Source organism: Aulostomus chinensis, chromosome 2 (genome assembly GCF_037954235.1).
Source record: "Aulostomus chinensis isolate RoL2024-O1b breed Wild chromosome 2, RoL_Achi_v1.0, whole genome shotgun sequence".
Lineage (NCBI taxonomy): Eukaryota > Metazoa > Chordata > Actinopteri > Syngnathiformes > Aulostomidae > Aulostomus > Aulostomus chinensis.
Window position 1 is genome coordinate 18,623,491 of NC_141321.1, and position 13,255 is coordinate 18,636,745.

General features: G+C 39.6%; 2 protein-coding genes and 1 long non-coding RNA gene across 11 annotated transcripts in view; 1 reads left to right on the plus strand and 2 right to left on the minus strand.

Moving 5' to 3' along the window:
- Positions 1-76: 76 nt before the first annotated feature.
- nucb2a (nucleobindin 2a) lies at positions 77-7,048 on the minus strand. The gene is made up of 13 exons (XM_086182706.1): positions 6,896-7,048; positions 6,434-6,574; positions 5,753-5,860; positions 5,309-5,441; positions 5,107-5,210; positions 4,313-4,498; positions 3,629-3,719; positions 3,467-3,525; positions 3,304-3,396; positions 3,106-3,195; positions 2,861-3,031; positions 2,288-2,348; positions 77-2,029 (listed from the first exon to the last, which is right to left on the minus strand). Exons 1-13 carry the CDS (start codon positions 6,917-6,919, stop codon positions 1,812-1,814), a joined length of 1,479 nt encoding a protein of 492 aa, XP_086038832.1. The 5' UTR covers positions 6,920-7,048; the 3' UTR covers positions 77-1,811.
- A 3,174-nt stretch (positions 7,049-10,222) lies between these two features.
- Positions 10,223-13,255, minus strand: part of LOC147269314 (uncharacterized) — a 328,107-nt gene continuing 325,074 nt past the window's right edge. Inside the window, exon 5 of the long non-coding RNA XR_015109772.1 lies at positions 10,223-12,405. This is a non-coding gene — a long non-coding RNA (uncharacterized LOC147269314). The remainder of the gene's footprint in view (positions 12,406-13,255) is intronic.
- The window catches only part of plekha7b (pleckstrin homology domain containing A7b), a 77,647-nt gene continuing 76,801 nt past the window's right edge, over positions 12,410-13,255 (plus strand). For all 9 annotated transcript variants that reach the window (XR_015109760.1, XM_086182629.1, XM_086182554.1 and 6 more), the window contains exons 1-3: positions 12,410-12,565; positions 12,663-12,739; positions 12,848-12,905. Coding sequence is in view for 8 of the 9 variants with exons in the window: in XM_086182629.1 (XP_086038755.1) it covers positions 12,483-12,565; positions 12,663-12,739; positions 12,848-12,905 (218 nt within the window). In the remaining variant the exon portion in view is untranslated. The remainder of the gene's footprint in view (positions 12,566-12,662; positions 12,740-12,847; positions 12,906-13,255) is intronic.

Sequence of the window (13,255 nt, forward strand, 5' to 3'; positions counted from 1 at the left end):
ATTGTACAACTGGAATTAATTTATGACTACTTGGAATACTAGGTTTGTATTGACCATATGGAGAATCCATACACAACCCTTTATATTGTACTGATTTTGATTCAGCTAGAGAGCAAATTGGTTGCACAAACTGGGGTCTTATTCGTTTTATTTTCTGAAAATGAGGTGTACAGTATCGCCCAATGACAATCTCATCCAGAAGACAGCAATCAGGAACACCATTTGTACGTTTTGTGCAAATTCTGATGCGGTATTTTTTTTTTTTTTCAAAGAAACCCTTGGCACAGAAAAACTAATGGGATGGCAAAACGTTATTAATTTTAGTTCTCGTCATGTCTAGTTTGTACAAAGTAAAGCTAAGATATGGAGAACTTGTGACTTTGTTTAAGGAAACCGTAGCTCTACATGAACTCAGTCTTCAAATTAGGCCTCTTCTGATGCTAAATACACAGAGTGAATGCAAAGAGAAGTTCATAATATCACACTGGTGACTTCAAACAATATACTGTGGACAACAGGAAAAGACTTTTCTTTTTTTTTTAAAGTAATATCAGATTGTTCCTTTTGTCCATCAAAATCCAGAAACTGTCAATAAAATTTCAACATTAAAAAAAAAACCCAAAAAACAAGGTCAAAGAACTGGCTTAGTAAAATGAGCTTTTCGTGAATGTTATTAAATTAAAAATCAGAATCAAGCTAAATAGACAGGTCACACAAATCTGTGCATGAATAGACCACAAGTTTCTAAGTAATGAAGAAAATATGTTATTTCTGTGGTTTACTATCTATTCAGCACATTTACTCGCAGAGTGATACTGCGATACAGCAAGTACCCTCACACTGTCATTCAGAAAACTTTATTTATCCCTATGGGGGCAAATTAAAATGCAAGTGCCTGGAGTACCTGGGCCGTAATGAAGTGGTGCAAATCCTACGAGTTGTTTCACGTCCATCTTTATTTAACACTGACGTAGGCGGAGAGAATTTGCAATGTTGTCCAATAATGGACACTTTTTATGTCCTCCACTGATTGAGGCAGAAAACACATTTGAACAACTGAGAGAAAAATGTTACACATGAAATAGTGGTATTTCAGTGTCGGTAAACAGCTGCACAGTCCACAACAGCAATAAGAAAGTAGCAAAAATGTTGATAAAAAGCTCTCATGAACCGAGCTCATGAAGAAGCTGGTTACACTGATTTGACGGGTAAAAAAAAAAAAAAAAAGGAAAAAGAAAAAAGAATTGTTATCATATTTGGTGACAGAAACAAAGAAAGTGAAAAATTTAAGTGGTCCTTACCCCCAACCTGTAAGTGTTACTTTCCAACTTTGAATCCTGTCTTTTAGGCTCTCAATTACTCATTATAGAAAACTAAATACACATCTTTTTCACCTTAGGATGTGTGGTCATGTCAAGAGAAGAACTAAGATGGTGTTGGAGAGTTCTGAAAATTGAAGTCAGAAAGCTTATATCCCCATGCCACAGCCAAGAAATCTCAACAAAAGTATATTCATGTCTAATCTTTATCAAACATTCTTTTCCATTTCTAATGGTATCAAACACAGCTCCTTGAAAATGTAAGCAGCTTTAAAATAAATGTCCTTTGTCGTTGTATTTCTGTAATTCAAGAAGACACTGGTATGGTTCATTCCTTTTGTGCTTCTCCTCATCATCCCGAGTGTTCTCCAAAGCCACCACAGTCATGCTTGTTAAAGAGGCCTAACACTCTGGAGGAACCGTTCCTCAGCTCAGTGGACTGGAGGGGCTGCTCAAGTCTGGGTGTCAAGGCTCCAGTTCTGGACAGCACTGTTATGGCAGGTCAAGCTGACCGTGTCCAGCTTCCTGGTGGCCTGGCGGCAGAGCCTGCTGGGCCTGATGGCCCATGTCCTGATTTTGGTGTTGACTCTGTTCCTGAGAGGGCTCGTGTGGAACCTGGCCTTCAGGTTGATGCTCTTGTGGTGGGGCGTCTTGGTCGGGATGGAACTGGTTGCCAACTACGTGCATTTCCGGGATGGCATTTCCTTCGACTGTAACACAGAAGCCATTTAACAGTCTCAGAGGTCAGCTCACACCATGACTATCCAACCGTAGTTGTTTTAGGTTATAAAGAAGCCCTCAAACACAGCGTGTATGATCTCTGTCCATGTTGCACTGTATCTTCAAGATTTATATATATAAAAAAAACAGCTTGGCAGTTTTAGCGTAATTCCACAGACAACAAACAGAGATGTGTGTAAAAGCACGACCTCCACAGAGGAGGTAATAAATAAAATGGAGCAACTCACCATGAACCTCAGGGGGGGTTTCTACTTTCTGTGATTTTAGCCGTTCCATATGCTCTACTGCCTGGCAGGGACAACAGAATGGATTTTTTTCTTACATTGAAACAACATACAATAAAATGTCATTCATTTGACAGCTTTGAAAAAATATCAGTCGAGTTCAGAGGAATTCCTTTTTACCTGCCAACCAAACATTTTAAAAACACATTTTAAAGATTTCCGACTTTCAAAGACAAATATTCATACCATGGAACATCTGCTTGTGCAAGGCAAAAAAAAAAAAAAAAAAAAGCTGTCAAAATGTGAAACATTAAATATTAATTCTTTTAAAATTTAATGAATGACAAGCTAAGTGGTTTGGTAGAATGTCATTTTTTTGATAGGCACTTTTAAATTCCATGACGACTCCAGGTTACCATACAAACCCTGTCCTAATTTAAATTATTAGTATTTGCACATTGTGACACTGAAAATGTGACAAATTGTGGAAGTGCGATGTATTTTCAGTCACAAGCCTCCTCCATTTTGTCTTGACTGCAACAACAGATTTGTAACTAACAGCATGCCGCTTCTTACCTGTTGCAACTCCATTTTCTGTGCATTAAGCTCATCCTGCTGCCTCTGCAACTCCTCTCTCTGTTTCTGGAGGTCAAAAGCCTTTTGATTGAGGTCCTGCTCTTGCTGGGCGAGGTGTTCCTCGAACTCCCTCATCTCCTCATCCGTGTAAGCTTGGTTCTGTTCCAGCGTCTATCCAACACAAAGTTGCTTTAGGCTTAGAAAATGATCACAACACGATAAAAATCTGATTTATTGTTTCTCACCTCCCAACTGTCTGGCTCCAAGAATTCCTTTTTCTTTGTAGCAACCAGGAACTCATTTAAAGAGACCAGCCTGTCTTTGTTGGAATCCACCTGCAGGACAAACCGGGGGCCGAGAGCTTTGTGTAAACTGATTAATTACATACGATAAGATTGTTGTGACAGTCACAGGCTCTGCAGCTTCAGAATAAAACACACCACCTCATTCATAACATGCTCTCTCATACGCAGCCTCTCTTCCTCCATCTCCACCATGTCATCTTCTTCATTGGTAGGGTCATAGATTTTTTCAAGCTGAAATCCAAGAGACCAACAGTTACTCAAATATCATTTCAAAGAAACATGTTCCATGATATGACTCTACCTCCTTGGTGAACAATGACTCCAGCTCCTGTTCATCAAAGAAGCCATCACCATTAGTATCTGCATCATAAAGAGAGAGGCAAATAAACACGTGGTTGTCTGTTTGACAAGAAAGCTCAAGTAAGCACTAGATACATAAACATCATCTGTCATCCAGTCTTACCATGGAGGTTGAAAAATGTCTTGGGGTCAAAATCTTCAGGGTCTAAGCCGTCAGCCTCCTCCCACACCTCCTTCAGTTGATTCTGGCTCCCCTGTGATACACATTCATTAGAAGGTTTAACAAGTAAATGCTAAAAACACACCACTAACAAAAAAACACACAGCCCTGGAGCCACAGGGAGAGAGAGAACTGGTATATTTTGAGGACATCAAGCCAAACAAACAAAACAACAATATATGTATGTATTCTTGTACAAGTCAAGAACAAGTAAAAAAAAAAAGTGATATATATAGACACCCACACTTTTTTTTTACTTGTTCTTGACTTGTTTCCTCAGTCTAAGTAATTCGTACCCACATAATATAACTCCTTCCTCCAATTTATCTTATTACATTAGAAGATAATAAGATATCTTGTTCCCAAACTTTCATTAAATCAACATAACAAGTTTTCCCTTTTGCCCTCACAGTAACTAAATGTAGAAAATGTATTACATCTCCTGGCAGCCATGGCACCAAAATAACTGAAATGAGGGAACAAGTTATACCATGTGGTCACAAATTAAGTAAATTATGAGAAAAATTCAAAAATTAAGGTCACAATTTTTGTTTTCCTTTCTATGGCCACATTTGCTTTTATTTTTCTCTGATAAAATGTGTTCTGTTATGTGTTTTCCTAAATCACCGGGTGGTTGACTTTTGGGTGGTCGGCGTGCTTCTTCCTCATCTCCTCATAATGCTCCTCCTCTCTCTTTCGCTCGTCTTCATCCAGAGTCTTCAGGTGTTCCCGTCTGTCGTGCTCCTTCATCATCTCATACCTCTTGAACTCTTCGTGTCTCTCTTTGTCGTAGTTCTCCAGATCATTAGTGGCCTTGTGGTGGGGAAAAGATGCTTTTACAAATCTTTGACATCTGTTTCGATAAATAAGTCAAGTAAATCATACCAGGGTAACGTCCTGAATGCTGTTTGGTATGCTTTTGTTTCTCAGAATGTTGTTAGTCAGTTAATATTATTACTATACATCCTATGTACAGCGTAGAGCTCTGTGTATATGGGGTTTTTTCCGTAGCTGTTCAATTTTAGTGTTTTTATTTTCAGAAATAAATCAACCAATTAAATTTTGCGGAACGATCAAGACAGGCAAATCTGCAAGGACGAAGAAAATCTCTGCATGATTTTCAATGTGTGCAAGATCATAGCAACAACAGTCAAAGAAAATAGTGCATAAATGCATTTGACAATTATTCAGAAGATCTGACACTGGCAGGAGCTCTCTACTGTTACCTGCTTTCCCTTGTGATAACTTTCCAAATGCAGCTACACACACATACACACACCCACAATATTAACAGTGTGTACCTTGTGTCTGCTGCTCAGTTTTATTAATGTGGTGAGCAGTAGATTTTTAAAACTGTGAAACAGGCTGAATCTGTGAACTAATTTAATCGTTTAATATCAGGAAAAAGCAACGATATTTACCGATTTGATGAGCCGATCCAAGTCATCCACTTCAAATGTATGTGGGTTCATGTGGTTTAAATATTCAAACTGTTTCAGCAGAGCCTGGTGGTCCACTGCGATGTCTGTTTAGTGAATTAACAGCAAGATAAAAAATATTCAAAAACAAATGAAAGAAAAATAAATGTTTTTTGTTGTTGTTATTTTTCTTAAATTAACATACCGTTTCCTCCTTCTAGGTCTTGCTTGGCTTTAATGAGGGTTCGGAGTCGGTTTACCTCCTGTCTCTTCAACTCATCCAATTTTGTTCGGACATGATGACTGACAAAGTCCAGCTCTTTGGCCAGTTTACCTTGCTATACAGAAAATGGATTGCACACCAGTTAGGATCATTTAACAGTTAAAGTTTTAACAAAACACAAGAATTGCTTTGTTTTTCATTACTCTTTAAAAGTAAAATATATGAGAACCAAATTGACTAGAAAGGAAGCTCGTACTGAGTATTATTACTGCCCCAAATATCCATAATTACAGTTTGACATAACTCTGAACAATCGAAAGCCTATAATTTACCAGCTGGAGTAATGATTTACTAAAGATTCATTCAGGGCTGCTGGAAACAAGCTGTCATGCTCTTGAAACTGAACCCAGTAATAACGGGGTGTACCTTGATGTCTTCCATGTCTGTATTGTGGAGCTTTTCTCTGAAGTGTTGATCTTTTTCTAGAAAATCAATGACTTCCCTGAGGTAGCGGTCATAGTGGAGTCCAGTATCCTGCAAAATCAACACATCAAGTTTCACTCCATCACAATGGTGGGTGTTTTAAATTGTATGTGATTGTATTCTATTATCAATAACATTTTTATAGGTGATATACATTTTAATTTAGAAAATGGTAAGAGAAGGTTTTGCTCAGTCATGACACACAGGTTAGCTTAGATTCTCTGTTCAGGTGTTTAATAAACTGATGAAGGGTTCTCATTATTGTTTGAAAACCACTTGACTGTTTACACACAGGATATCAATGCTTGCAATGCTGCACAATTTTTCTAGAGAAAAACCTTAACCTCACTGCTGCAGCTCTGTTTGGTCAATATGTCACTATTTGAAACCCTACATGCAGAAACCTCATCTGTTCACTGAAAAATACAACACATGTAGAAAACAAAATGACATAATCATCTGTCTTCCATCGATGTCATAAAATGAGTCCCTGCGTCCTTCAGCGAGCCAATAAGCCACCAAATGCTCCTGATGAGCAGGCTGGCACTTTACAAGCCTGACTCTTCCCTGCGTGTGTGTGAGAGATGTTGACAGTGTGTCCATGGTGGTTCTAGAGCTTCTTACCACACTTGCCGGGACCTCTTCAGCTTTTGTCTCTGGCTCTTTGACCTTTGTCTTGTCCACACTGATAGGCACTGCCTCCACACTCAACAGCTGGATCAGCAGCAGAACCCAACTGGTGAGGAGGGCCCGGCTCCAGCACATCTTGTAAGAAGGGAAATAAATGTTACAACCATTTACTGTTATCATATTAGTTTCCTGTAACGTTACGGAACATGGAAACCGAAAGACACCCTGAGTTATCGAGTAGAGTCAATGTGGCGGCGCTTCTTCTTTGCCTCGGGCAGACAGATAATGTTTGTTAAACATTATTTGCTAGCTAATAATAATGCTATACACAGGGAGCTGTTAGCCTTAGCACTGCCACTTACAGATTTGGCTAATCATGATCCTCAAGCGACTAAAAGCTCATGCTGCTGATAGTGAAAGCATCACTAAACAGAACCTTGTCACTTGTTTACTCACTTTATAATGAATGGTGAACCTCATCTGCAGTGGTTTCCACTTGTCACCTCCTCTCAGCTGGACTAATGTCGGCTGTTAGCTAGCCTGCTAGACGGCGTCTTGGGCTGTCCAAGTGCTAGCGTTAATCTCATTGGTCAATTCAGACGTCTGTCAAATGAACCAGCAAGTTGCGTTGCATCGGATCGTACGTGGCGAGATGACGACAGACGATGAACAACACCTTCATGTTCTGACAGATAAAGGTCAGCACACACACACACACACACACACACACACACACACACACACACACACACACACACACACACACACACACACACACACGAGTCCAGAGATGCTGGATGATTAATGTGTGTTATAGGTTCTATTAGGAGTGTCAGATGTTAAAGACCATTTCCACCTAAAAAAGACAACAACAAAACTCAAATTAAAACTTAGCTTTGATAATAACATTTGTCAGTGAGAAATAATATTTTACAAGATTAAAAGTCCGTTTAATTGAGATGAAAAGTTACCTCATAATTATAATTTGTATGTCTTCTTTGTTGATGGAAATTAGCCTCCCCAGCTTAATTAATTCTTAAATTCTACAGATCAATATTTTGTGAATATAATTGTACCTTTTGTACTTAATTTTTTTTTAAGTTTACAACTAACTGAAGGGCCTGGAACTTTATTTAAAATATTAACATATGACTACAAAACATAAAGTGACGTGCAGGTAAGATTATTATGACATGTAATAAGTGTATGCATTCAAGTGTTTCCAGTGTAAGGAGATATTTCACACAATTTGCCACATATAAGATTACCATTTGTAATAAATGTAAAACCTTTTTTTTTGTTATAGCTATCAGATGGAATTTAATGTTTTTAAAACATTGTGATGTAAAGAAGAACAATAGTTAGCATAAGAAATAAAAATACTAAAATTCAGTACAATAAGGTACTTACGGTATAATACATGAGTAATACTACACATCCCCACATGTCAGTGTCATACGTAGATTCACAGGGGGGTTATTTGAAGTTGGGCTCTTTATTTTACCAACTTTGTCCAGCTTAACTTTCTGAGTAAAGAAGGATAAGCAGAAGTTCTCTCTCAGTTTTTTTTTTTGTTGTTTTTTTTTTTTTTTTTACTGAAGCAGCAGTTTGTGATTAATGAGTCCAAGTTCACCTCAACCTCATTCCTGCCCGCAGGACTGCGACCTCCTGGCTGTACTCACTGATGGTCGAACTACACACCTTAGGAGTGGAGCTTTCAGAGGACACTTAAAGAGATTTTAGTCTATTTGATATCCACTTAAAGCAATACATTTACTTTGCATGTAAAAACCCTGACACCAGTCATCCATTAGTTTCATCATGAGTAGTTATATATTCTGTGTACTATGTGGGTTTTTATATTCTTGATTCTCACTTTGCAATTGTTAGAAGTAATTTCTCAAAACTTTAAACATACTTATGTGTCAAACATGTAGCTTTTCTCTCAGATGGAACTCCATCAGATCGGCTGCTCCCTACTTTCAAAATTAACGTAGTGTGAGCTGTACCGTAGTAATAGTAGCGTCCTGGTGCTGGGCCCTCATCTCTCCAGCAGAGGGCATTGTTTCCCTCTTTTGTCTGAGCCCGTCACTGCAGCAGAAACACTGGATGCAGTCCGTGTTCGCTTCACTGGTCAAATCTGCTAGAAGACACAGGAGTTAATGAGGTCATGATTAAAGCCAATTATATACTACCACCTTTTTTTTTTTTTAGCGCCTGCAGTAGGTGTTCTCTTTACTCAATATTATTATACACAAAATGTACACATCAAATATATCTGAAGTGAAGACTTCAAATATTGTTATTCCTGTAACACCTTCAAGCTTGGATAAGCCAATATAGAAGACATAAATTTGTAGCACATGAGTTGTAAAAACATTCATCTGGAACAATGAACACTAACATAAAAAGTTCCAAAGGACTGTTTATGAGCGTTGGCAGGTACAGTGAGACAATAATTTTCATCTGAATCTGCGAGGATGACTTAATATACTCTCCCTGCCTGTAGATGTCAGCAAATAGTTCCATGAGCTAGCAGATGATTAATCATTTTTTTGATCAGAGGTAACAGGGAAAGAGCTTGAACAGATGGGGAAGATCATCTTGGCTTTTTGATCAGCCATTTCACAATGATTAAATGAATAATGAACAGGAGGATATTGTATAAATATTCACTCTCTGTTGTAAATAATTCATGTTGAGCCACACTAATTGATATACCTGACTCCAGATTAAAGAATCACTTTAAGATGCATCTCAGAAATGATCTTATTGATTTCCTGTGGGCATCTGCAAGGTAGATTAGCACCAGAATCAGAAGAGAACAAGGGAATCTTCATTACATTTTGTGCTCAGCACCTTTACTAAAGTATGAATCAGCAGGAGGAGGCTCTCAGAAGAAAAGACAGCAACATTGGGTCACCTTGCTGAGTCTCAGGCAGCCGGGAGGCAGGAATCAGCAGGAGCAGAGACTGGTGCAGAGCTGCGCATCTATGTGTGTGTTTGTGTGTGGAGTGTAGTTAGTATGTATAAGCGGGTGTGTATGTGCACTATGATGATAAATCATAGCAAGGTCAACTAACAGCAAATGGATGAGTGGGGTATCAGATGATTACACTGCAGTAATCATCACGACGCAGTGTTTCTTTATCCAGGCTGATTGAGGAACACACAAGTTAAATGTGCAGTGAATAATATACTTCACAAACTGTTATTAATAGATAAACACAGCATCAGTAACCGATTTCTGCTCGTCTCTGTTTGACCTTACGTGCAAAATGCTGATGGCCAAAAATTCTGCCTGAGGGTGTGCAGTAAAATTCCTTCCTGATAAGAGGGATGAGGACCTCTCCACTGAGGAGGACCCTCTCACATCGTGTTTTGAGAACTGCCAAAAGGACAAAATATATCAAAGTTTTACAACATTGCCTTAACATGCAAATTACATTCTGTTTTCATCCTTTCACTGCACACATGGAGTGTTTTCACTTGTTGACCCACGTAAGAGAGGATGTTCTGGGAATCTAAAGGTGACGGATGTCCCGATAAAGATATCTTCTCTTTGGTTAGGAAGTTCTGCAGTTCAAGGTTCTTTATATAATATTAGGAGAACATTCCATTCTTTTTTATTTTGACACACGACAACATTACACAGAGGACTTTTGATACATAAAAAGAACATTGATCTGCAACATTTCTACAACATTGTGAGAGTCTCCCCACTGGTGTAAAGGATGTCATTTTGCAACAAACCCACATAGGAGCTAGGAGGATGCCTGGTGGAATACAGTAACAAGGGTCCCAGATTTTTAGGAGCAGTCAAGATGAGGAGTTCTTAAATGAATGTTATGGATGTTCTGGTAATGTTTAGGTAATACTTTAGGAGACTGTTTCGAGGACATTCCCACCAAGTCTCCAGACTATGTTCTCAGAACATTTGCAGAAGTGACATTACAGGAACATCCAGGGGACTAATCAATAATGTCATGTTTTCAGTTCTATTTAGGGCCTTGAATCACCATCCTAGAACATGTGCACAACTCACAGGAACATTTCAGGAACTTTCTACAGGAACCCTAGAAGGAATGTCTCTTCCTAGAAATTCCTGAATGTCCCTGTGTAAATTCCCCCTAATCTTTGAAGAGCTCCAGGACTGTCGAGGAATGTTCTAAAAAATGGTTCTAAACGGTTCTTTACACCAGCAGAGTTGATCTAACGACAATCTGAAAAGATACAATTTGTATCTCATTAACTAAATATTTAATTTTCTGTTACATAAGGTTAGAAAACACAAGGTAGAACATTGCAGGTTTACAGTGATTCAGCGTCTGCACTGCTGCTGCACTACAATCATTTTCAGAGGAAATGTTTTCTCTCTCACAACCTTTGACAAACACCCTCAAACCACCAGAGGATCTTCAAACAAAACCTCCCCAGAAGGGAATCACACATCAGATATTTATAATGTTGACAGACGTGTGCTGCTTCCTGCTCTCTGGGATGCCCCCCTTCTCCTCCCCTCCGCTCCTGTACCTCACATGAACACTTGTCAGTAAAGCGCTCCTGTGCCAACACACTTCGGTGACATTGAACACTGCCTTCCCCAGCACAGTCCAGGTAGGATTTATTGGCAGCATTGCCCATTTATAAACGCAAATGGAGCTGGACTCTTTGATGCAGTGTAAGCATTATTGTAATGTGTCATGGTCAGGAAGGCTCTCTGTCCTCAGAGCTCACTGCAGTGAAGGTGATGCGAGGTTGATAAACTTAATCAAAAGTGTCCAGCACCACCGGCACATTCATTCAACTCTGCTTCCTGTTTTATAGTTTATGTTTTTTGTGTGTTGGTCTCAGAGGCTCCCTCCTCCATCTCACTCTTTCCCTTCTTCAATCTTCCCGCTCTGAACTGTGGTCATACAGTTTGATGCAGCAACTACAGTTAACATCTACATCCAATTATTTCCCTCCATGTTCCCAGACACTCAGAAATAGATAACTGCGCATGATCAGCTGTCTCAAAATGCAGTTTAACACTTTATTCACAGATCTATGTATAAATTGTTTATTTTATTAAATTGTTTCTAATTTGATATTTATCATAACCTTCTTGAGGGGTTCCTGAACTGGAGACAGATATGGTGGTTGCAAGATGATTTCCAGAAAAATATATAAGACTGGCAAAAAAAAATTGTTTTAAAGATGAAAATGACTACAAAGTTTGCAGCTGAATTTGTGTGTGCAACCTTTGGGAATTTCACCCACCTCCAGGAACTCTCCGGCACCTTTATTTTTGGGGTCATGAGCTTAAAAGCTTGGGAACCTCTGACCTAAATGCCTTCCCTCTTTTGGATTGTGATGCACTGATGAGGAACGATTCAATTTAGTTTTATGTGTGCAAGGACACGAATGTCAAATGAATACTAAAACCTCATCACCAGGTTTTCCTATGCATGCCACTGAGTCTGGAAATGTTTCCAGTTTTCCTTGCAGGTGTTTTTGTCCTGTCGCTGGTTTAGTTTGATTAAGATGGTGCAACCTCATGCTTCCTTGTGTAAAGTCAAGCTGTCAAACATATCTAAAAGGGTTCCTAATTTTAGAAAAGAACATTAAAGGATTAATTAAAATATGCCTGTAATCCTTTAATATTATTCCCATATCGCATTAATTTAAATGGGCCTCTTTCCTCTTTTTTTTTTTGATTGTATCATGTGCCAGGAATCATTGTCCTGCAATGTGCCAGTCTCATTCATCTCCATGGTGGCGCAGTGGACTTCAGTTATTGCTCCATTGTTTGGCTCTGAACTCCATCCTCTGCTCGACTGCTGCTTATGGGAACAGGCTAGACCCATATCCGTCAGCTCAAATTACAACAAAAACGGAGCCGTAGTGTTGAAGGGAGTCTGTCCTTCCCCTTTAAAACTCTGAAGCTTGAGCGGTGGTGGTATTGTCCGGCTCCCTGGAAAAGTCTGCGGAGAGAGAGAGAGAGAGGGAGGGGGAGAGAGAGGAAGAGGGGGATAAACCGAGCTGGAGAGGAGGAGAGATCATGGCGGCACCTCTCGGACGGGACACCCTACCTGACTACTGGTCGTATGGAGTGTGTCGAGATGGCCGGGTGTTTTTTATTAAGTAAGCGTGTTAAACTGTTCAACTTTGCGGAGTATTACCGCAGTGGGGAGGCTTCGGTGGTCTCCTTATCGTGCAGTAACAGGTGTCTTTCTTGCAGTGATAAAACTCACAGCACTACTTGGCTACATCCTCGCACTGGCGAACCTGTTAACTCGGGACACATGATACGTTCAGGTACGCGGCAAATTATCTGATTTGCAAGAGAGTTGGAGTGTTGTTGGTTTTTTTTGTTCCCCTTTTGCTGCAGTGGCGGGTCGTTTAGCGTGTTTTTGTTGTTCTCAGATTTGCCAAGAGGATGGGAAGAGGGTTTCACGGACGAAGGAGCCAGCTACTTCATCAAGTGAGTGTGGCTTGTTGCGTTGTTTAACCGTGTGAAAATTGATCCCATGAGCTTTTTAACTCGAGTAAAACGCTGTTCTTTCATTCATTGTCTGTCACGGTGCCGTTTGAGCTGACTACAAACACTGCTGCTTAACTAGATGTAAAAGCCGCACTGCAAACACATTATCTTGTCTTGGAAACAGAGTGTACATGAACTGAGACACAGATACACACACCAGTTTATGGATTAACACACAGGGGTCCCATTGGATAGGTGAAACCAATTATAGCAGCCTGCATTGCGAATGGAAAGTGGCAGTGCCTTGCAGGGCATTAAGATTCTCCTCACATCCTCCATGCAGGACCTCC

What these genes read in the sequence shown, in the direction of transcription:
- nucb2a (XM_086182706.1), bottom strand. Translation starts at nt 6,919, where the DNA reads ATGAGGTTCACCATTCATTATAAA. An exon ending in GGTTCACCATTCATTATAAA is followed by an intron (nt 6,575 to 6,895) that starts GTGAGTAAACAA and finishes CCTTCTTACAAG; the next exon opens with ATGTGCTGGAGCCGGGCCCT. An exon ending in GACATTTTTCAACCTCCATG is followed by an intron (nt 3,526 to 3,628) that starts GTAAGACTGGAT and finishes TTTATGATGCAG; the next exon opens with ATACTAATGGTGATGGCTTC.